Raw genomic sequence first — 25254 nt, 5'->3', positions numbered from 1 at the left:
TCACAGACACACACACACACACAGCCATGCCAATACTCACACACTCACACACACACACACACTCACACACACAGACACACACACACTCACACACACAGACACACACACACTCACACACACACACACAGCCATGCCAATACTCACACACAGACACACTCACACACACACACACACACAGCCATGCCAATGCTCACACAGTGCTACAAAACAAAATCCCAGTCTGAATTTACAGCACTGCGCCTCATTTAGTTGGGCTCCTGCAGCTCTCACACAACATGACAATCCCAGCATCACACTGGCCTCATATATTATTCTACATTGCAGCTATTCTGCATTCAGGGGGTGTAATGTCAGCTTCCTAATGGCACTAAAACCGAATTATATAAACTCTGTTAGTGGTTTTTCTGACCTTGGCTGGTACCATTGGCTGATTGCAATCTAATCTCTTATGTTGAACTGGGTACAGAATTGTCAGTAGGATCAAAACATGGGGATACTAACATAGGGACCTTCTCTCTTTCTGCTTTGTGGCTACCTCTTGTCTTACCCCTTCCTTTCTCTCTCTCCATCCCATTCCTTCTCTCTCAGTTTTACTCTGCTTACTATTATTTAACTCTTTCCCTTTTCATTTTTTCTTTTCTCAACCCCCTTTCTTCTCTCCCCTTTCCCTGTATTCCCTGTCTCTTCCTGCTGCTAAGTGGTAAAGTGCATGCCATTCTATATGGTCTCTGCAATAAATCCCATTGCCTCAAAATACACTGCAACCTCCTATTGTAGAATTATCTCCCTTATTTTCCCCAATATTCCAAACGCTGTACTTTTGCTATAAAATAAATGTAGTATCAATGTCTGGGCTTAGCTCAGAGTGCAAGCTACATCACGGCTCATTGGCTATAGGGGGGGGGGGTAGGGGGCGGTGAGCCATTGAGCCATTGAGCCATTTCTCTGACTGTGCCAACTTTAATGGTTGCCCTATGAAAACACCTATTGGTCCCCACTCACCCTCTCTGTTCCACAAGGCCCTTCTGCAGAGCTGAGCCATTTCAGCAAAGGACCCCAGGCCTTTAACTCTCACAGCAACAAAATAACTATCTTACTTAGGTGAGGGCACTCAGAGGTGCACCAAGACAGAGAGAAAGAGATGACAGATAGATAGATAGATAGATAGATAGATAGATAGATGATAGATAGATAGATAGATAGATAGATAGATAGATAGATAGATTAAGCCAATAATATACCTGGAGGGGTGCTGCTACTGCTGCTGGTATTCTTCTGCTTGGCATTCTGTCTGGACTCTTTCATCCATGGGAATATTTGTTTGCTCAGAGTAGCCTGGGAAGAGCCAGACGAATTTGACGATTTGCTCTTTTTCTGGGCAGAGCTGTTGCCATGACTGGGGGAGGAAGGGGGCAGAGATGGGGCTTGGTGCTGTTGGTTGCTAATACTTGGGGCCTGGTTGGAGTTTTGACTTGATGTTGTCCGCATACAACTGCCACTGATATCATTGGCCTTATGGTTGGGGGCCCTTATAGCAGCCGGCTGGATAGAGCAGGCAGTGCTGGGATAGTCGCTATCTAGAGAGGATTGTGGGTACTGCTGCTGGCTGGGCCCGTAGCTGTAGGATTCTGGTTTAGCATAGGTGTAACCTCCAAAAAGTCCGGAGTTTTCGTAATAAGCTGTTTTCTGCATCTTGGCTTCTCTTATTGATAGGGGATTGGAACCCTTATCAATGAGCATTGACTTCCAAAGGCTGGTCTTCTAGGGCCAGTCAGGTGACCTGTAGCAATAGGACACAAATTCAGTAAGCAATGTACACACCTATCAGTCAGTAATATTATCATTAAAAGTAGCATTTAACAAACGTTTAAGCTGCTTGGCCGAGCACAGCACCCAGATAAAAGCAGTAAATGTGTGGGAATGGGCTGAAATCACAACCCATAACTTCTCTAGAATGCTGTGTATACCCCATTATTTGCACTCCCAAAATACACTGGTTTGTTCTAAATCTACATTTCCTAGCTGTGTGTAGTGGAACCTATAGGAGCCAGCTACTGCCCTCAGCAGGGTTTATCAAATGGTTGGCAATGTTTCGGCCTCATGCTGCTGTTCCCTCAATATACCCCACTAATAACCCCCCCTGAGTGCAATGGCCTGTGCCTACACATGTGCCCTTGTTTCTGTGGAATAGTTTCTGCACCTATAGCACCTACATGTTCTAGGTATAACAAGGAGCCAGGGTGCAGCCAAGCTACGTGACTTGGGGATGATATTGCCTTTCCCTAACAGTTAAATCTCAGCCGAGTGTGCTCTAGCCTGTATCACTCTGCAGCTCTAATTATGGGATATGGTTTGGTATCCCTGGATATTTGGATAAAGATTAACTTTACCCTACCCCCCTGCCGCTTGTGTGAGCTGTGTATGACTTGATGGATTGGGGCAACATTCAGAACCTGAAAAACTAGCAAAAATTCCATTGTAAAGCAGGCCTTGTTACTCCCCCAGTTAAACTATAACCACCGCTATTCAACAGCTCGGCGTTCCAGCCATTTGGGAAAAGAGCAGTGTCAGCTCTTGGGGAGATATAATTGGCAAGTGACTTGTATAGGGGGCTCTCGTTAGCCTGACATGGGCATATTTCCCCTATTCTCCCTGCTACGCTCCAGCAGATATTCTTTAGCTTTCCTTTTATTGAGAATATCAAGATTTATTGTACCTAAATAATTCTATTAGGAGTTTAAAATCAAAGTAATATTACTGATTGGAACTAGTTTAATTTTTGGTATGCTATAATTTCTGGACTAAATATATATTATACCATAAATTACATTCTTGTTAATCTTCATGTAACTTTTCAGTAAGAAGATGATTTCCTTTGTAGTGTAATTATTGGTAGTCCCATGTGCTTCCTATTTACATAAAACAAACTTTCTGTTTATTATTGATATTTATGACTTTTTTTTATATATATATACAAATGTTACAGATCTGTGCATGTAACCATGGATCTCAGGGAATGTAAACAAACCAGCTGGCTATCCATTATCATAAAGGAAAATTTTATATATGGGCTCGTTATTTTAAGTGTCACCATCTACTGGTTGTGGTAAAATAGTGTAAAATGAATTAAACTAAACTTTATTATTGAATGGAACCAGATTGATTAGCTACCCTGCCTGTTGAATCCCTCAGTCTGATCACAATAAAAGCAAACACAGGGCTTCCTCAGAGCTGATATAAAAAATATACAAGGTCCAATATGAAATTATCTTTAGTGGAAAACCTTCAAGAGATTTATTATTTGCTTTTTTCTTCCTTTTAAACCAACTGCTTGTGAACTCTGTCTGAACCTAAAAGAAGATGCAACGGGTAATAAATCATCCGGACACTGGTCAGCCGTATTGTGGTTCATCTTTTAAATGTTTAGTCCTATTAAGTTCATTTATAAGGAAAAAAAAAATTGCAAACATGCAGCAGCCAGACCACAAAAACACATCTCCTATAGTTAAAGGGGAGAATTCTTTATCCTTCTTAGGATTCTGCGTAAATACATTGTGGCACAACATATTTTCGATGGAGACAGATAAGTAGTGTTTTTAAAGAGAGAAGTCTTTTGTTATATTATTCCCAGGCCCTTTACAAAGAGGGAGAAGATATTTTCTAGATATTAGAAGGGGGTCCCTCTATACCATACCTTTAGCACAGTGCTACATCATAAACTACACTCCCATACAGTACAATAAGGAGACGCCTTCCCTTGTAATATCTGTATTGTTGTTTCATACACTTTCAGTTAATTCAGTATAAGATCAATACATAACAAGCAAGAGAAATAAATATATGCTGGAGGGGCAGAAGGCTGCTGATAATAAAGCAGACAAGGTCCACACAGGGCATATAAATGCACCTGTCATTTTGCTTGGGAGGTAAATTTATGACTGCAAGCGCTATGGTAGCAAACGTTTCAGCAAAGGAAAAAAAAAAACCTCTCACACTCCTTAGAGCTAGAAGTTTCAGAAATGTAAAACAGGCCGAGCGTAGGAGGCAGCCCAGAAAAGAATCCCCTACTCCGCAAATTTTTCCTATTTAACTGCCTGTTGAGCTGAATTATAAAAGGTGGCCCGGGTAGTTAGTGTTTGGGATTCTGCTCGCTTTTACGCAGCTTGATGGATAAAAAGTGCTCTGGGCCTCTTCTCCCTGTGGATTATAATTATTTCTATTTTCTGTAAAATCTCGGATTTGGGGAAATTTTGCAAATCTAACCAGGATGGAGCTGCCTCTTGGGATCATGTTTTATGGAGAAGCTTTTTCACTTTGTATTATTCCCATCCTGGCCAATTCCGATGGAAAATTCAAATGTTTGGTCCCTGCTGGGCATGGAAACTCTTTCTGTTTGGTGGAATATTATTTTTTTTCAATGGCCATTTTAATCGTTATGTGTGTGTGTTGGTATGTTAATATGGTTATAAATCCCTTGCATCTTTCTAGGAATCGAGTATTTAACACTTGTCCTTAATTCCTTAATTATTTCGCAGGAAAGAAAAAATCTAAAATCGTTGAAAAATGATGCAACAAGCTCTGGTTTATCCCTTCTTAAACGCTCTGGGGTGGACTCTGTGTGTGAACACTGTGATTATATATATATATAAGTAATTGTTGTAGCACAGCAAGGTAGCTACAAACTTGGGCAATGTGTGAATATATATGGCAGCTAATAACTATAACTCAGAGCAGTTTACATGTCAGGGAGAATGTTAAATCGCTGTTCATAAAGCCTACAAGATGCAAGCCCGGCATCAGATAAAGCATGCTATAGTCCCAGTTTCAGCTTACCTTATTTACCTTCTCCTTGCTTTTGTATTTGACCTTTTTAGGACAGTGTCCTGTTTGGTGTGATCCAGTCCCAAATGAATTGCTGAGGAGATAAAGAAAGAGAATTAGATTCTCTGCCTGGTTGTTTAGCCATTTTTACAGGTGTCGCAATTGACTCAGTTGCGTCAGGATTTATACATTGACTCCACGTAGCTCCATATTTGCTTAACTTCAAATTTAAAAACAATGCATTTAACTAAAACATTTAAATCTGTGTAATTCTACTATTACTTATAGTACAGTTTAGAATTAACACTTGTTCTCCCTCCTTTCCTGGTTTGGACCGGGTGTATTTGTAATACATAGAAATTATTCGACTTTACAAACGTGCATTAAGGATGTACATACATTGAAACAGACCAGTATTCCCATTTCAGAATAATACCGTAAATGCAAATAAAATAGACTTTGTATGATAACGGGAAATTCACCGGTTTCCGAGATGTATCCATGTTAAAATGCGTGAATAGAACAGTTGATACTATTTTGCGGCCCCGCCAAAATCTCATAAATCTTAATAATTACATAAATAGTTCTGCAAAATATTAGCTGCGATTGTAGTACTAAATTCAGCGACTACTGTGTGTAAATATCTAATTAAACCAATAATTCTATAACAACCAAAAATCCTTTTGTCTGGGTTGGTTAAGGTTTCTGTACAAAGAAGTCAAACTGTAGGCCATAATACCGGGATGTATCTAGCAGCCATAAGCCGTTTCTAATGACCTTTGGCTTGAATCGCAATAACTCACCCCTTAATGAACGACCAAGCCAACAGCCTTCAGTAGCTCCCATCAGAAGACAGACTGCAACTTCCTAACAAATATCAATGATTACCACAGCCTAAACCAGCAGTAGAGCAGAATGTCCCAATTTCCCCCGCAACATAAGAGTGCAACAATCGCTGGTACTGGATCGTCGCTGTAATGTCCCTATCATGCAGGAAAAGTTACATCTTATATAATATATTCGCAATAAGTGTGGGCGTGAGCCAATTTGCAGCTTATTTTTCCATCCTAGACTGGAATTATAGCCTCTAATTAAAACCAGATGAGAAGTAAAATCATTAGTATAAATCTGAATACTAAACGAATCAACTCCGATACAGAGGAACCGCATTTTACTGTAAAAAAACCGTTAAGTGTCCTAGGAAGTGTATAATAGTTGGTGAGTGGGAACTGGTCACCTTACCTAACCCACAGCAGGGACAATAATACTTGCCAGCCATCCCAAATATGAATATACAATTCTTTACTCTAAATAAAAAGCTTTGGAATTATTGAGTGACACCACAGTTCCCTCGGTGGAGATATTGTTGAATGAACTGGGAGACCAATGGTATGATATTAAAATAGTACAGGCGTGTTCATTATACAGAATATTAACAATGAATGGGGGATCTGTAGGTGGACCTCTCTGAGATAAATGAAAAGCACTTTGCTGTAATTTAATTGAGCTGATAGGAGACTGAAGGCAAATAAAGCAAATCGGAGTTGGGCATTTTTCCTGGGTTTGACCCAAATCAGCTATAAACCTTATTGTGTATCAATATGCAAGCTAACCGCCGGTGTTGGTTCTACCGGAGACTGGGCCTACACTGGGACTGTACTGATCTGTCTGTGGGAATGGAGTGGCTATAACGGGGCCACTAGCCCAGGGCCCTGGGCTCTTATACTATAGAATAAAACTGGTTTCATCTAAAACATCTCAAATCTCAGGCCTATTGCTACCTTCTTGTGAACAGTACTTACTGGGAGATATGTATTCGGTTGTGTCCCAGGAAATCTTTACAGATTTATCAAATATAATTGTACAAATATGTATTTTGTGTATTTTTAATGTCCCATATGCACTAGTAGGCTAACCCTAAATTTTGATCATTTGCAATAATTTTTTTGTCTAAAGCTGTACCCAACATTATCTGCCCAGTCATTAAAGCTTAAACAGGGGGCTTTATTTTCAAGAAAATGTTTTTTAAAAAAGCTTTCAGGTCTGCTGGGATTGGCTGAAATGAAATGGGTTATATAGAGTAAATCAGTATTGTATCCGAATCAGGTACCAAAAGGCAGCAAAAAGGATATTTTTGTTACACCACAAGAACCCAATATATATCTATGGCTGGTTGCCTATAGGAGATTGTATATACCTTTAAAATCAAGAACAAATCAGTCAAAAAAGATCCTGTATGAAATCTGTATCTTATATTGGAGATTTACACATAGAAATTCGCCTAAGCATGGAACCGACTCTTACTATGCACATATATATATATCAGCTCCCTGCTCTGCCCAGTCGTCCAAAGCACAATATTAATGTGACTCTCAATCTTACTTTGACAGAAGACAAAAAGGAGAAGCCATTACATTTCTGTTGCACAAAATCATATACAATGTTGCTCTATAAAATGCGCTAGGATTGGCTCCAAAGCAACTGTGTATTTACATTAAAGAGTATAAAAGGGGTAAAACGCAAAATCCGATTTGGCAGTGGATTCTGGTAAATAATATATCTTTGGGCGAATAAACTATATATATGTGTAAATAAGTGGCTGAACCATTCATGGTTTGGTTGTTGTTTTGGTTTTTTTTTCAGTATAATCAACACGTTCTATAAATGCTGAAAATATAATAAATCTCACTAAGATGGCTTGATACAAGCGCTATACAACGATACGTTCAGATGGATCAGTTTGTCATGCAAGATCTTACCTGGGTATCAATTTATCATAAAGCTCAGTGTCCTCAGTCTGTCTGGCTGCGCTGCGAGCTGAGCGCTACAGATCCCCCTTTGTCTGTGGACGCTTCTGTCCTAACCCTGATGCTGCGCTTTTGCAGCACAGTACAGTATTCCCGATAGAATGGGAACAGCCTAACTCTCACCTACCAATAAAAGTCAGGGCAAGGAACTTCTGATTTTGTTTTAAATCAACTCTTTGCCACTACACTTTAGGGAAAGTAAGAAAGAGAGAGGGGTTACCCCTGTTCCTTTAATGAGTACAATTTCTAAGTTTCCCCCAGGTGATGGAAGTTAAGTCTCCCCCCCCCCTTATAATCAGAAATATAAGCACTGCCTTACAATTTAAACATATTTGTTCACGTGATCTGTATCCACGGTAGAATTTCAGCAGTACCTATATACTTCCGACCAAGCCCAACCAACCCGTGTCATTTCCTAAGAATTTCAGCATATGCCTTTCATGGCAATAGACTGGTCCCAGTAAGCCCTGATAGCCCACAATTCAAATTCTACAGATTTTGTGGCAAGTGAAAGGTACTTGCATGATCTACATGGAGACTGTAGCAGATTCACATGTGTATATGTCTCTCCATGTATATGTAGTATATGGAAATACACTCATAGTCCAATTGTTATGGTGTTTTTATGCAATGCCTGTATTGAGTTCCCTTTGCCTGTATGTTGGCTCACAGGATGCAGCTCCATGGAGGTACTCAGGATATTTTCAGAACCATTTCCCACCAAAATCACCATTTATTTATCTTGCAAAATGGAAAATAGAGCAATCCGAAATCCCTACAGAATCTGTCTGCTTCCCCCTCAGACTACAGCAATCTCTCTGCCTCAATTATACATTTTACTCTGGTTTCCTTCCTTTTAGTAACCTCCTTTAATCTAAATCTTTTTATTTACCCCCCACTCTGCCTTCCTCTCTCCCTCTTTCCCCATCTCTCCAGGCTGCTCAAATAAAACCATCTCCATACACACTTCCCTTGTGCTCCTTTGTTTCCCCACAATGTGTAGTAGGAAAACCTCAATGAGACTTATGTGTGAATGGAGTAATAGTAATTACAAATCTTGTTCCAAATGGAAAAATATATACATATAAGTACGAAATAAACTATTTTCTGCACAACTTATACATATACACAGGAATAGAGAGCCAATAAGTTGGCCACACACACACGCTAATCCATACACAAGTTAAATCTGTATTTTAAAACAATAATAATGGGATCTCTGTGCGCAGGGTGGAATAAAACCGAATACAGTTGAAGACAAAAGACTGTAAGTCCCAGTTTAGGAAAATGACAATAAAGTAATATTATCCCGGGCAGGTTGTGAGAGAGGAGCCTGAGTGGAAGTAGCAGCATTTCAACCGCAGCATCTGCTCTCAGAGCAATAAAACTGGGAGATTTACAGTCCTCGGACATTCGCCATCACATTCACACCCTTTCAGGAATTACTTACAATGATTTATACCAACAACTTGGGCCATTGTCAACTGATAAAACCTCCATAGCTATATCTAGGAAATTAATGTTATTCTACCCCAGTAGTTAGAGGATGATTCCCATTCTCTCTCTCTCTGTGGTTTGTGCTCCATTTGGAATAAGAATTTCGATTTCCTACACAGAAATACCCTTCAGCCAAGTGACCCGGTTTGTGTCCAAAATTTTACCATAATGCATAAATATATATTTAGGGAAAATAAACACATTTTCGACCCTTCTCCAGTGTTATTATCTTTCTATAAAAATGATATAAATTGTGCAACACGAACATTCTGAAACACCATGAATTACCATCCTAACGCCATACATAGTTGCATTAATAAAAATATACAATGTTTTTAATAAAAAGATAACAACAAACAGAAATATGTCTCGGTTTCTTCTATGTTGCAACAAAGAGATGCATCTTGTTACTAATCCCTTCTCCCCAAGTCTGCTGGGACAGGCAGCCAGATCAGTAAATATCCATTTTACTAGAATAAATGACTCCAAATGATGTGAATAAATTGTAATGTCCAGTTGAAAATTATCCATTTTAAGTGCAATAATAATGACTACCGCAGAGATAAAGCGCACCCGGAAATCATTATGTGTTGGCTAACGTTTGCCTTGGGTAAAATTTCAACTGGATTTTATGGCTCTTTTCTATTATGACGCAAGGATAAAATTTACGACCCTACAGCTTGAAGAGAAACGAAAGGGCCTTTCTGAATGGAGTCAAAATAGACAGCAGATGCCCTGACAGTTTGTATTGTTCTCAAGAAAACCCAAAGTGGCCACTAAATCTGAGCCATTCGGAGCGGAATACAAATCGAATGTAAAGGCTGAGAATCCCCCTCTCTCCAAGTCACACTCTCCCCAAGAAGATTCAGGGAGCAGTTGCGCACAGCAGCCCCATTCCCTTCTCTATACCATAAGCTTTTCTGAACAAAGGTCACAATATCAGCCTATGCCAACTTGTGACTGCAGCGAGAATGAATCAGAGGGCACTACGATTTATCACATCCATGACAGCTAAGTTCAATTAGAATTATATAGGCAAGGAATAAAAATATAAGGCATATACCTACCCAAGATCTCTTTTCTTCTGCTATGAAAGAGATGGTGGGAGTGCAGAGAATACAGACTGCTCTCTTTGTATATTATATTCTCTGTATCTCTTCAGTTTTCAAGTCTGATAGAGTCCTTTGCTTGGCAAATTAATGACGACGCTGTGTTTCTTAAGGGACGAGCTGAATTAATTATTTGGTGGATCACGTGGGTCAGGACTTGAGGAAACCTATTCTTGGCATCTTCAATCCACTTTGATATTGTACATGTTGGGAACATTTCTAGAGCACCCAGTGCTGCCTCTGTGTTTACAAAATCAATGAAAAAAGCCTCACAAGATGGCTGGGAAAGCTTGGAGGCTGTGCATTGAAAGATCCTGATTTACTGTACTGTACAGTGAAAGCTGTTTGCTATTGACTCAGCCTTTCCCTTCATTCTTTTCTTAACGACTAGTGGTGATATAATACACAGAATTTTATTGATGTATTGTTAGGAGCAGAGGAGGAGCCATTAGACACCCCAGAGCTATTCCTGCCTCACACATATTATATACAGTGAAAAACCAAGTTTCTCCAAGGTGGACTGGAGTGCATTTTCCCTATTCTGGCACAGAATCTGTGTGTGTGTGTGTGTGTGTGTTTGTTTGTTTGTTTGTGTGTGTGTGTGTGTGTGTGTGTGTGTGTATATATATATATATATTAGTGTGCATGTAGGTGTGTGTTTATCTGAATATGTGTATCTGTGTGTGTGTGTATGTATATATATATATATATATATATATATATATATATATATATACATATATTTGTATGCACTTATATATGTTAGTGTTTGTGTGTGTGTATGTCTATATATGTGTATGTGTATATATATATGTGTGTGTGTGTGTGTGTATATATATGTGTGTGTGTGTTTGTGTGTATGTATATATACATATATGTGTGTGTGTGTGTATATATATATATATATATATATATATTTATTTTATACATATTTATGCATACATTTATGTGTTATCTGTGTTTGTATATACATTTGTATGTGTATCTGAATCAGAATGTGAGCATTTCACTCTTTGTGTGTATGTTTATTTTCCTGCCTCTATCTCAATGGAAAGTTATATACTGTATTCACTAAATAATTGTATGTATATGTATATATTTATGTGTGTGTGTGTGTGTGTACTTATATACATACACTAAAGAATGTGTTTGTGTCAGTCTTTAGCTGTGTTTCTTTCTAGCTCTGTCTATAAAGTATCCATTTTCTAATTCACCTATCTCATCTGTGTATCATTTGTGTATGTTCTATCAACTACTATTGATCTACTATTGATAGAATAAACTGATATTCATATGCTAGCCTTCCTGCAGACATACAGAGAAGCATGGGCTAATCATGCTGGCAGACCACATTCCCTATACAGATCATACACCAAATGTAAGACCCAACATACAAAGCTACCCCTGTCCTAAAGCCACAAGCACACTCAGACCTCACTCCCATAGTACAAGTGCGGACAAATACAATAGGCAGAAAGTTTGCCGCAATTAAGGTAAATGCATCATATATATTCCAATTCCAAGTTATATTACATGTATGTATGGCTTTGTGGCCTAACGGGACTCAGTGAAATGGTAAGTATTGTTATATAAGCCTCTAACACACTCAGGGAATAACTAGGCATTTTATCAATGCAAAGCAATCATTGCCAAAGAGTGCAACTTGCTCAGTTATATATGACATGGAATAGTAATAAATCAAGGTCACAAAGCTTCTATTGATGAGCTCTTATTAATTCCATGACACACACAAAGAAAGTCCAAGAGAAGGGCAAGCAGCAATGGTATAAATAATATTTCTCCAGGCGCAATGCTTACTGCACATATGGAGTTATTTATCGGCTGCTGTGAGAGACCTGTAATTGTGTACCGTTACACACACACATGTATATATACACACATATATGCCAAGGCCACAGAAAAACAAAAAAATCCAATATTCCTTGGTGCTTATAGGAATACAATAAACACAGAGGAAGTGAGCATTGCTGAGGGCTTATAGAGAGGACTAGAGGGCATTTAAGTACAAAGAGCCTTGTTGTGCATATATGGCCGTGTGTGTGTCTATATGTGTATGTGGTCTAGCTGTGTGTGTGTGTATGTGTATATGCATTTTTCAATGCATGTTTTAAAAATTACTCCCTATTTCCTATTTATCAAAAGGCGCAATTTCTCCAGACAGGGGCATTCCAAAGACTTTCCCATTAAAGCTGATATTTCTGAGGATTTTCTGCTGCTTTGTAACCCTTCAGTCCTTCCTGTCCTACAAAATATACACCCGTGAATTATTTGCACCCTGCTCTATAGCTCTGCTGTGAAACCGCAAGGGTCCCCTCCATAAAATCACCCCAAGCAGATTTATAGGAAACCCAGTTTCATGTGCAGAGTGGACCTTTACTGTATGGGGTTATGTGCTTTCACATAAAAGAAAACACGGTTTGTAAAAACGAAAAAGGCAATTTAATATCCTTTGTATTTAGATAAATCTGCCCCATCTCCCCGCATGTAGCCCAGATGCATGAAAGCTCTGATACCCACACTGTATTTCTTTGTGGTATACCTGGGACTGGGCATTGTGCGCTCAATGCTTCCAATCTGACACGTTTTACAAAGAAGGCTTTTAACAAATACTAAATCTAAAAGGCTTCTATGTCTAAAATAAGGGAGTTAAAGTCCAAGGGGTCAAGGGTTTAGAGGTCAGCACTCCCGGCTGAAATACAACTAATCGGACAGAAAATTTGCCCCTCGGTTGAACCTGTTTCTGCAGTAAAATACCTTTTCAACTGCTCAACGTGAAAGCTTCTAGAAAAAGAACCCTCTGCTCTTTAGGAACTATGAGCTTTTGGCCATAGAAACAATAATGGCGCTAATACAGAAACAGGACTTGGCTATAAACACGTTTTATGTGCGAATATTTATCCAAGAAGCCCGACTCAATAAAAGACCTGGAATTTCCCTTTATAAAACTCCAGGATTTAAATAAGTGTATGACTGATCAAACCAGGATTTTCAGACGGCACATATTATTTCTCATCTGATCCTAACACTATAGTAACATTCATGTAACTACACGTTTTCGTTGAAACCCAAGTCTGCCAGGCAAACCATACATAGTTTCAAATCAAAATCACCCCCTTAGATGATTTAAATACATTTTTTACGACAAAAAGAAAAGCAATTCGATGCAATAAAAATGAACAATTGTACGAGTATTTTCTCTGTAATTTTATTTTGTTAAATCACATTGAAAGGAAAACAGATTTCAAGTCAGCGTTAAAAATGAATCTGCCAATACCTTCCTTTATGCTAGGCATTTATACAATCACATTTTCTTTTTTTTTATTCTTACAGTTTATAAACATGATTCCGTTTTTAAACTGAAAAAAACCTGTTTCGTAGAAGGGGCAGATTAAAAATACAACTGAAAGGATAAATATTTTGTAACGGTCAGTTTCCTAGAAACATTTCCCTTTACCATTTGGAAGACTTATTCTAAAATATTACATTAATAACATTCTGTAAAATGATATATACCAACAAATATTACTAAAAAAAAATAGCTACATTCAGTTTTACATCCTGTTCTTTTATGGGCAAAATTGAAAATATGTCTTTCATATTTACTGCGGGACACGTTTGCTAACAAAAATTCTGAGTATACATATACAAAATAAAAACTACATCATATACATAGCCATGTCTAAATACTAAATTAGGGCTAAATAATAAATAAGTACTGTTAAATTGCAGTGGTAGTAAATTTTCCTTTCTCAATTGAGATATTGCAATGAAAGAAAATTCGTTTAAAACTCTCCCGATGAGTGTGGTGTGGTTGTTTTTTTTTTATTTTTTTTGGTTTAAATTGTTTTTTTGTTGTTTGATACATAAGTTCAATTTAAATAAATACGTGAAAACAGTTTTCAAATACAATAAACCCGTTTATTTCATAGAATATTTCTTTTGTTTGTAAGGATTTTGGTATAGTGTGTTTAATACTGAAGGCAAAATTTAGAAATCCACAAGCGGGTGTGCCATGTGGCCAACACATTTTCAGATTTTAGAGACCTGCTAAGTTGATCTGCATATCCAGGTTATAGCAATGCAGAGCCCAACAATAAGACTGGACATACATACTGATTTCAAAGCAACTAAGTCACCTTCTCAGCAGATCTTTGTGGAATCTTCACTGATGAAATAAAAAATACGTTTCTCGTTCCCCAAATATTCAACATTGGATGCAATCTGACTTTAAAGTGTAATTTAAAAATGTCTCTTGTAAATGGGTATTTTGTTGCTTGTGCCTTTCAACTAAATAGTCCCTTATTGCCATAAAAATCCTTTACACAGCATCACCTATGAAATTGACTGCCCTGGAGTCATAATTTTCTGCTTTCTTTGCACAATTTGCTCCAGTCTTGCCCACAGAATTCAGATAGGAAGGAATGATGGTAGGAAATATAAAGGTAGAAAATAAAAATCTGCCATGTTTTTCCTCATAAAGAGGTCAGGTCAGTCTGATGGTCCTTGGAAACAGTTTGTATGTGTTGGGATAAAGAAGATGCAGATCTGCCTTTGGTATTGGGCAATTTGTGGTCTTTCTTCCATTTCATTCTCCTGTTTTGGAACCAGATTTTGATTTGCCGTTCGGACAAGCACAAACTATGGGCAATTTCTATCCGGCGACGTCGAGTGAGATACCTGTTAAAATGAAACTCCTTTTCCAGTTCCAAGACTTGCTGCCTGGTGTAAGCAGTCCTGGATCGCTTGGGTTCCCCTCCAGTGTAATTTGGATTCACTACATTAAAAGCAAAAATAAAATGGGGGGGGAAAAAAAAAAAGAAACAACAAAAGGGGAGTTTTATTAGACGTGATTGTATGGTGAGAGGAACATGTGCAATCAACGCCAGTGTGACTTGTTCCCAACTCCACAAAATATACATAATGTATGGATCTGGTTTGCATGCACTCACTTTGTAGATGGAGTTTGTTACTGCAGGGGAGAAAAAAAAAAAAACAGAGCCACATGGCTAACGGCCTATTCCCTCAACCATAAAAATTTATGATGAGTGTAATGGCTTCCCAGGATTTAAAGCCCATAAATAATAACATTATTATTATTTCTTTCAGCAAGCTCCTCAGATCCCCATGCAGTAGGTTTTACAAGAGGCTGCTCCTTACCTGAGTTGCAATGGACTTTTTTCATCCAGGGGTACACTATGGCTGGGGGCTTGCCCAGGCTGCCATTTTTGGGGTGCTGCTGCTGGCTGCAGGCTCGGCTGCTGGAGAGATTGGCTGGAGCAGGGCAGTGCTCCTCAGCAGCGGGGAAAGGCTCCGGGGGGCCGCTGGGCTCCTGTGTCTGACCCCGGGGCTGGAGAGCAGAGCCCTGAGCATGGCTGCAACTGAACGACTCGTCGCTGTAGTGTGAGCGGCCATAGATCCCCTGGTGTGGCTGGTACTCTGCGCCCTGTGCCGGAGGGCTGAAGAAATCAGAGCCCTGCTCAGCCAGGTAGCTGCCCTGCATATACTCCTCGCATGGAGGGAATTTAGGATCCACATACTTAGAGTTTACCATGTACGAACTCATGGCCATTAATTTCTGAGGATAGAAAATACTAATTTTTCTCGTGTTGTCTTTTTTTCTCCCTCCATAAAGCCCTCCTACTTGCTGTCAACTGAATAAAGTTAGGTGGCCATGTGACCGCTGCAGCCAATCACAGAGCAGAAAGTTTATCACTGGCTTTAATTGTACCTCATAATTTTCACAAAATAACAAAATAATATTGATTTAATTGGATCATTATGAGCCCATTCCTACCCCCCACCCCTTAATTACACATTTCACGTGTTAATAAAAAAAAAAAAATCCTCAGCTAATCAACCAAGACAACTATGGATTTAGTCGCACTTTACTTTTATATATTCCTATTCTGCCTTACAAGATCCAGATAGTGTGCAGATCCCTGGGTAAAATTTGGTGTATATGAAGCCCGGGACTTGCTTTTTATTCCTTTCTGAAATCCATTGTTGGGGGTTAAAAAGAAACAGAAAGCTAAAATTGCCAAGGGAACATCAGGGGGACCATAAGATGTACAAAAGACCTGTCTTGGCTTTGTCTTCCTGGGGTCATCTAAAAGTTACTTCATCTAGTCAGGTTGAAAAAAATTAGACAATCAGTAACTCGGGGTTTGCTTTTCACATGGTTAAATGAGAAATAATTTCGGATCAATACTCACACAAGCATAGTGTGAAAGTGTCATGAAGCCCACCAGGCACATAAAATATAAGTATATTGATCACAGCATAGATTTGTGTAAACTGGGCTTTGCATTGCATAGCCATGTAGCTTGATATTAACTATATATACAGATAATATCAGCTGAACACATAAACTATCATCATTCCGCCATAATATCCATTGCACACTACTACACAAGGACACACAGGGTCAGCCTGGCACCATAGCTGCACTAGCAATACAATTAGTAGTGAGTGGCACTGCCAAGGACTCTCACATTACACATCATGCAGCACTGCGGGGGGCATAGCCTGGGTAGATGATCATTAAATTTCATTTATGTCATTGAAAGGGTAGGGAAAATAATTGTTTGTCTTTACATACAAAACACACAACAATTGGGTGTAATATGAAAAATCAATATAAAGATTTGACATTTTTAAATCCAGGAAACAGCACCTCCATGAAACACGATTGAAAGCTGTGTTGCTGAAATCGAAGTATTTGCATCGACCATATATCCCCCTAGAATCGAATCTGTGACTGTACGAACCACACAAATTCGGTTCTACAGGGTACATATAGACAACGTTTTAATAATGTATGCTGATATGGAATAAAGGTGCTTTAGGTGGAGCCCATTGCTCGTATAACCTACATTTCATTTACAATAGCTTGAAAATATAAATGTTCACCTCCATTATCAAAGCTACATAGTTTTCATGGAGAGAGTTTGACTTACAGTGGTGTAAGTAGAGGAGAATGGATAATACATTGCAACAAAAGAAAAAATATCTCTACAAACGAAACAGTCATTGCTCCTATGTATCATTTTATCACAGAACACATTCTATTATAACGCACATACAACATTTTTTAGTGACGAAAAATGAATGTAGTTTATCCACATTCAATATTTTGCAGTTTTAAAATACGTCAATAACTCGAATGATGTATTACGAATATTCCTATTTACAGAGACCTGATTACTGAGTTTTACCCATTTTTAAAATTATTGTACCTTGTATAAAAAATGTTTTTGTTATACTGTAGAGCCCTTGTACATATATGTTATAGAATTGTATTATACAATCAGCTGAAGAATATCCAGGATAGAACAATAGGAGAATGTTGGAATTAAATACACACCACCACGTGACGAAAATTTAGTAAAATCGATGACACATATAAATTCAAATACGAAACATGTATCCTTAATATTATCCATAAAAAGTACCTTCATCAATTTTCCTTAATTTTTAAAGTTTAAAAGCCATGCCAAACGACGAATTTTCAAATAAAGCGACGCGAACTTGCTACAATGCATGAATTCATAGCATAAAAAGATACTTAGCTTGTTAGAAATAATTTGTTCTTCAAGGTTAGACAGAATCCAATGGTAGCTCAAGTTCTCCCAACACAACCTTTGGACTATATTGAGATTTTAGTATGTTAGCGTTTATGGTTAAGGTTGGGGGGAAAGGTCATTGGAAATCATTTGCAAACATATCAAAAAGTTCCATTATTTTTACGTGGCCGACAGTCACACAGTGCAGTACAAAAGTTCACGAATTGTTCCTGACCCAGGAGTTGCCTACATCTCCTCTCCTCCCCACTTCACTTGGAGAAAGAAGAAAAATACCGATCCCACAAGGGGAATCTATTTAGTAAAATGTGGATTTTTCACACTTTCCTAATGCAATGGTAAGTTGGAAACTTAATGTATATTTTTATTGTTAACTATATTAACTTATTAAATAATCTATAGTTATTACATCATAACGCCTTAAGTCAGCTACAATAAAACATGTTTAAACTACAACATACAAACAAGATTAAACGAAATGTTATTATTTAATGTTATTAAATAAGTCTATTGTTTTTAAGCCTGAACATAATTATTTTCTATGAAATAGTTATGCCCTGGAAGGTTCTGACAAATATTTCTGCACACTTACATACAAATGCACGTTTTAACATTGCTGTTGCTAAAAAAAAACACTTTTTTTTAGGGTAGAAATACCTTTAAAAGCAGATAAAATCAGGGCAGATATTTGTGCGCCTATTTTGCTATTTGTTAGACTGAGTGACCTGAATTTCACCTTATCGCACGACTCGCTCAGACAGGTCAAAGCCACACGGTTATTGATGAACAAGGACGTTAAATATTCAACTGCTGCTCAACTGCCCATACAAGCGCTTTTCATCTCTTTCTTTCTCTTTTGTGGCCTAGTTCATTAAAACATGCATATTCAGTGTTTATTACATATTGTTTATCTTTTATTGTGCTCCTAATGTTCAATAAAATCGGCGTTTTAGCAACCTGCCCGGTTTTTCACTTGCTTGGCAAAAGCTGCAACAGAAGGACATTGCTGCCATCGCCTCTTACTATTGCACAGGGCAAAACCCCCTTCCACAACAAAGACTACATTATATTTGTATAAAAATGATTTTAAAGTTTTCTTATTGCTTCCTGATCAATAAGGATAATCTATCTATCTATCTATCTATCTATCTATCTATCATCTATCTATCTATCTATCTATCTATCTATCAGCTATCTATCTATCTATCTATTAATATAATAATTTACTACTTAATTTACTACTTATTCTTTATCCTATCTTTTCGTTTTTATATCTATTTATCTATCTATCTATCTATCTATCTATCTATCTATCTATCCATTATCTTTCTTTTCATGTATCTATCTGTATATCTATCTGTATATCACTGTATATATATTTATCCATAAATCTGTCTGTATGTCTATTAATGCATCTATCTATATAAAATTAGTCCAATCTCTGTCTAATGCATCTATCTATCTATCTATCTATCTATCTATTTATCTATCTATTTATCTCTCTGTCCCCCTATTTTAGGAAAGTTATTCCATAGGATGATATATTTCCTTTTCTGCTATTTATATTCAATCCCATGTATATGTGCAGAACAAATATGTTTAAAAAAACACCATTTTTGTAGTGCCATTTGCTACATATTTTACTGATAAGAGCTGATCCCTTCTGCCTGACATGTATATTCTCGTTACAAACCACAAGCACAAATAATGTGGTGTTTATAGTGGAATTATCATCAGTCCGTATAAATGATCCCATCCCTGCAGAAGGTTGTGCAGTGCTAATACAAATATTGCCTTGTTACTACAAACACCCTCCAGCCGTGCTATTGCTTCACACATAACAAGAAGCACAAGAGTTCCAAACATAAGCAACAGATGAGTTATAAGACCAAGCGATGTTGCAGTTATATATATACAGGAGCACGTAATGCTACACCGGCCTGGGCTGTGGGCGGCGCTCTACACTGTAACCTTCCTTAGGAAATGCCTTATTGTAACTGCACCAACTGGCAGACATCCCATAAACACAAGCAGTGGGGTTCTCCTTAGAATTCCCCGTCTTCAAATTCCAATTTCCAATCAGGATCCCCCTGAGCAGCAAATCAACTGTGCCCCCTCTTTATCAGCCCCCCACCCCCAGCCACCACCCTGCATTCTACATGACATTTAGCAGAGATAGCCCCCAACCATTAAAGCACCCAGCAATGCCCTGTAACATAACGACTGTAGCATCATATTAACATCAATAAATAGTCATTGTTGACCCCAAACAGGGAGAATAAAGAAGAAAAGTGTGGGTACTTACTGCAGGTACTGCTCCATTTGGGGAAACCTGTTGCAACAAAGAAACAAAGTATGAGTGCATCTGTCGCACAAAGTTTCCCTGAACTCCTGGGGGCTCTGCACTTCACTTGTAATATCGGGTTACCCAGTAGAGCTGTTACACACAATCTAAACTCGATTTAGGGGAAATAAACACAGGGTCTGACATTATACAAACACAGGAGGGGGCAAACATTTCTAGGTCGATACTGAGAATCTTTCAAGTTCACATTCTAAACGAATCTATGTCGTTATAGGATCTTTACTATGTGTGTGTGCCCCCCCCCCCCCCCCCCCCAGTCACTAGAAACAATACAATAACAACCACATTTATGGGTACACACTGTGTGCAGCAGTCCAGCCCTCCGACAGAAATTCTACCCTGCGATCCGATTGTATCCAGAATGACTTACTTTATTATTTGTCTCCTTGTGCAGCAGCAGCAGCAGCAGATCCAGCAGAGAGAATGTGGCTTGGTTGTTAAAGAGATCCAAGCAGAATGAACCTTCCCAACACTCTCCCTATTACTACATCCAGGAACAAAACGCATCTGCACTTGTAGGCTCTTAAACTAATTTATGGTGGGAATTATATTTTAGCTTGTCAACTCTCAGGCCATAAAACAAAGTTTATTGGAATCACGTGACGAGAGGCAGCCACTCAGAACTCATCTCTGTGGGACCATAAATAACTATCAGCTTTAAACTTCTATTCAATAGATTGAGATTCCCAGAAGCCTTTAATAGTAAAAATAAAGCCAGAAAAAAGACTTTTATGTCGAGTAATAAAGTCCTTTTTTCATTGGGGGGGGGGGGGGGGTTGTGCTGCAGGTATTTCTGCAGATATTAAATAACTTCTAAGGAGGAATACACGGTTTTTTCTTTGTTCATTCGTTCTAAATTAGCGTTTTTATGCAGTTATAAACTGACTGAAACAAGCAGATCATATTGGGGCAAATATATTGTGAATTAGAGCAGACGGTGGGCAATAAGGGAGAAAGAGACAGAGAGAGAGAGAGAGAGAGAGAGAAGGAAAGAACATTCTTTGACTTTTGCTTGAACAATAGCTAAAAATACTATTCTGATCGATTCTGTAAGTGTAATACGTAGGGACATTTATTCCAAACTGAATTTCTATTTCTATTCTTAAACTGGGAGTGTGGGGTCCTTTAGGGCAAGAGCTAACACCGACCTTGTGACTATTTCTTTTGGAATTTAACTTGGAATTTCTTAGCTCAACGTCAACTATTCTGTTGAACTTTGAACTTAAAGAAAAGGTGCCAGAAACCTAGAGTTTATGAATTCAATGAACCAAAGAGACAAATACAGTTCCAAAGACAAGTGCGCAGTAGATGAGTCATTACGGTAATTATAGCTGGAAACACAAACTACCTTAAATAATCACTTCCTGAAAGCCCCAAAGTGTAGGAAGTTCACAACTCAATGCCATGAATCAGGACAATAATAATATAAAGCATAAATCATTGGGTGACATTCATGTGTTATTAATATTATTACTACATATAAATAACATTTTATGGATTTCAAGCAATTCCAAACCTGGATCTTATCCTAAATACCTTATTCTTATACTAAATATTCTTCAGTAAGATCTCAATTTTTACTCAACGCAGAAATCTGGAATCGGCCTTTGTGGAGATGGAGTTTTATTACAGTCCAGAGATCAATACGAGGTCCATATTTATTTCAGACACTTAAAAGTCTGGGTGTGAGTGTAAAAGCATCATTCACTAAGGGAAATCAATATTTAATTTGCAAATGAAAAGAACCAAATGTTCTCTTATATATGAGAGTTTTAGGGATAAGTACAGAATCGGGCAAAATTCTTAATTTCTCGCTGCGATTTTTCATCATTGGAATATTAGTCGTTTCTTTCTTTTTCTCTATTTTCTATTCTTTAACCCAATTTCGTTTAACAATATCCGAAGTGATATAAAAGTACCGCAAGTAACTTATCTCTGGTTATTTAATGCTCCCACCTATTAAAGGGGTCCTCTACCCAGAAACAGTTGTTTCCTTTTTAAAATAATTGTAATCAACTTTCCCCATAAACACTGATTCAAAAAATTCAACGGTTTTCAAGCTATTTGCAAATATAATAACTACTGAAAGCAGTATCAGACTGGCTGCTTATAATCTCTGCACTACTGGTTCTGACTCCTGAATCAGTAGTGCAGAAGTCAGCTGACTGACCTGGAGCAACCGACTGCTACATTGTTTTATGTAGAAAGTAAAAGGGATAAACAAATACAGCTTTTCAGCTGCAATCACATTCACAAATAGCTTTAAATATTAAATTCGTGTGTAAAGTTTTTTAGAAGGAAATTTTCTTTCAGTTTTTGGATTGAGATCCCCTTTAAACCTTTACTTTGCTGCATTTTTCAGGGTCCCAAGTCAAAGCATGCGGGGTTCCAATGGAATAAAGGAATGTTTTGTATTTAAATACTATTTTGATATGAAACCCCATACACAGTCTCAGCCTGCCCTAATACAAATTGGAGGTCTCATTCGTGCTGTGTTTCTTATCTCTTATAATTAGCAAATATAAATCCTTCTATTTTTCTGTTGGGCCCATTTAAAAAAAAAATCCTTTTGCACGACTGGTCTCTCTGGTGCTTTTGCCATGTAAAGCTTGGGCCATGCAGCCAAAATTATAAGGTTTAAGCACAGTAAAGGCGAGACGGCCCTCTGGCAGGGACATGGGTCTGTTTGTACTGGGGCTGTTTGTACTGGGGCTGTTTTTGTACTGGGGCTGTTTGTACTGGGGCTGTTTTTGTATTGGGGCTGTTTGTACTGGGGCTGTTTGTACTGGGGCTGTTCGTACTGGGGCTGTTTTTGTACTGGGGCTGTTTGTACTGGGGCTGTTTTTGTACTGGGGCTGTTCGTACTGGGGCTGTTCGTACTGGGGCTGCTTGTACTGGGGCTGTTTGTACTGGGGCTGTTTGTATTGGGGCTGTTTGTAATGGGGCTGTTCGTACTGGGGCTGTTCGTACTGGGGCTGCTTGTACTGGGGCTGTTTGTACTGGGGCTGTTTGTATTGGGGCTGTTTGTACTGGGGCTGTTCGTACTGGGGCTGTTCGTACTGGGGCTGCTTGTACTGGGGCTGTTTTTGTACTGGGGCTGTTCGTACTGGGGCTGCTTGTACTGGGGCTGTTCGTACTGGGGCTGTTTGTACTGGGGCTGTTCGTACTGGGGCTGTTTGTACTGGGGCTGTTCGTACTGGGGCTGTTTGTATTGGGGCTGTTTGTACTGGGGCTGTTCGTACTGGGGCTGTTTGTACTGGGGCTGTTTGTTTGTACTGGGGCTGTTTGTTTGTACTGGGGCTGTTTGTACTGGGGCTGTTCGCACTGGGGCTGTTTGTACTGGGGCTGTTCGTACTGGGGCTGCTTGTACTGGGGCTGTTCGTACTGGGGCTGTTTGTACTGGGGCTGTTTTTGTACTGGGGCTGTTTGTACTGGGGCTGTTTGTACTGGGGCTGGGCTCATGTTATGGGAGTCCATGTGGGTGTTTAGCATTGCCTGCAGAGCTCACCCTCCTAAATAAAACGCTAGGTCACATGGTGCAGCCTCTCAGGTTAACTAAAGGGCATCTGAACAGTAATTCTTTCAACTGAACAGACTTGTCCAACAGCGCCTTCCTATGGAGACGTGAGGAAAGTGCACATCAAAGGAAATAAATCTGAATGAACTAAATAACGCTGTTTCACTAAAAAGCCCAGAATTCAGGGCTCTCCCAACAAGCACTAAGGGCACATTCAAAGAGACGTTTTATTTGATTAAGTCACCAGAGCTTTGCAGAGCATCTAATTCCATCCCCAGCAATCTGAGATTTCTTTGCTTTTTCTGTGTCCCCTGCAGTGGGGTTTAATTCTTTCTGTTTGTTATCAGCATTTATTCTCTCAAACCAAAAGCTTATAAAAAGTAAAATATACTGAATACAACAAAATAATGCAAATTAATGTATACATGTAAAGATTTGTGCTGTGCAGAAACCCTGTGAATACTTATGTGCATGTGCAGAGCCACAGACACAGGGAAAGGGATGGCTCAGAGCAGAAATATAGGCAGCCTAATCATTTACCCCTACAGCTAACAACCCATGTGTAGGTGAGGCATCAGAGTGAGCCAGCATGGAAGTGTACCTGCCCTGTTTGGGTAGTGTATTGATAACTAAAGATTGGCATCTGCCTATACAGGTGTTAAAACTAGTGGTAATACATTAAAGTGACCACCACTGAATTAGGAAATTACTAGGGTCAAATGCATTTTGGACAGTGCCAGAGTAAAGCTAGGAATATTGGTTTTTCTAATGCACCCAATTCATTTTCACCCATTTTTCAGTCACATATTGGCCAGGCAGACTGGCAGGAAAGCTATACATGGTCTGGAGTGGTTGGGTCAGAAACTCATATCAGCTTATGTACTGTATGGCTGGCCCAGATTTAGAGAAGGCCCCAGGAAATGCAGGAAAGCTGGGATGCAAATTAGGGGTGATCAATAGGTGACCCATAACCTAGAGACCTGCATGATCTGTAGGCCTGCACCCAACCCATTGTCCAGTTTATCCAACCTGCACCCAAACAGACTTTCTTCCTACTGCTGTCTGACCTGCATCAGCTTTCCTGCACTCTCAGCAGTCTCTGGCCACAGAGCCATCCCACTGTGTAATATGGAAAGGAGACTCTGGATTGACTAACTACCTTCCTCCCAAAAAATCATTAGCAAGATACAGATGTAACATACAAAAAATATATAAATAAATAAAAAAAAAAAAAAAAATATATATATATATATATATATATAGTTTTAATTATTTGCAAAGGAAGCAAAATTGTACACTTGATAAATTCTTAAAGCAGAGACTTATCACGTGCACTTATCAAGAACATTCTCAGGATTTTATGGGCAAGATAAAATGGCTAGAAATAATGGCAAATACCAACCAAAAGGTGAAAATGTTTTATCTATTAATACAAGAAAAGCAAAGTTTATTTCTGGTTAGAAAAAATGAAAAAAAAATTCTATTTAAATTAATCTTTCTCACTGTCTTTGCATTGACTCAGATAGTCTGATATAGA

General features: G+C 38.6%; 2 protein-coding genes and 1 non-coding gene across 8 annotated transcripts in view; all 3 read right to left on the bottom strand.

Moving 5' to 3' along the window:
- The window catches only part of hoxd3 (homeobox D3), a 41277-nt gene that overhangs the window by 3221 nt on the left and 12802 nt on the right, over window positions 1–25254 (bottom strand). Inside the window, exons 1-4 of one of the 6 annotated variants that reach the window (XM_004917732.3) lie at window positions 20571–20659; window positions 20141–20167; window positions 4834–4915; window positions 1242–1780 (exon numbers count right to left, since the gene is read on the bottom strand). In XM_004917732.3, coding sequence (XP_004917789.1) covers window positions 1242–1740 — 499 coding nt within the window. In that variant the 5' untranslated portion in view covers window positions 1741–1780; window positions 4834–4915; window positions 20141–20167; window positions 20571–20659. The other 5 variants (XM_004917733.3, XM_002935688.5, XM_004917730.4 and 2 more) reach the window with 5 other exon arrangements.
- On the bottom strand, window positions 13445–17057 carry hoxd4 (homeobox D4). Its single transcript, XM_031892841.1, has 2 exons — window positions 15413–17057; window positions 13445–15029 (listed from the first exon to the last, which is right to left on the bottom strand). Exons 1-2 carry the CDS (start codon window positions 15822–15824, stop codon window positions 14728–14730), a joined length of 714 nt encoding a protein of 237 aa, XP_031748701.1. The 5' UTR covers window positions 15825–17057; the 3' UTR covers window positions 13445–14727.
- On the bottom strand, window positions 16975–17062 carry mir10b (microRNA mir-10b). The gene has a single exon (NR_049541.1). It is a non-coding gene; the product is annotated as a microRNA mir-10b (primary transcript).

This window comes from Xenopus tropicalis, chromosome 9 (genome assembly GCF_000004195.4).
Source record: "Xenopus tropicalis strain Nigerian chromosome 9, UCB_Xtro_10.0, whole genome shotgun sequence".
Classification (NCBI taxonomy): Eukaryota; Metazoa; Chordata; class Amphibia; order Anura; family Pipidae; genus Xenopus; species Xenopus tropicalis.
Note: the sequence above shows the minus strand (reverse complement) of the source record. Positions and strands in the feature narration are given on the sequence as shown.

Bases quoted from the DNA above. Each gene is read 5' to 3' on its own strand.
- hoxd4 (XM_031892841.1), bottom strand. From the start codon at position 15,824: ATGGCCATGAGTTCGTACATGGTAAACTCTAAGTATGTGGATCCTAAA. The intron at 15,030-15,412 runs GTAAGGAGCAGC...CTTTTAATGTAG, and splicing joins AAAAGTCCATTGCAACTCAG to TGAATCCAAATTACACTGGA.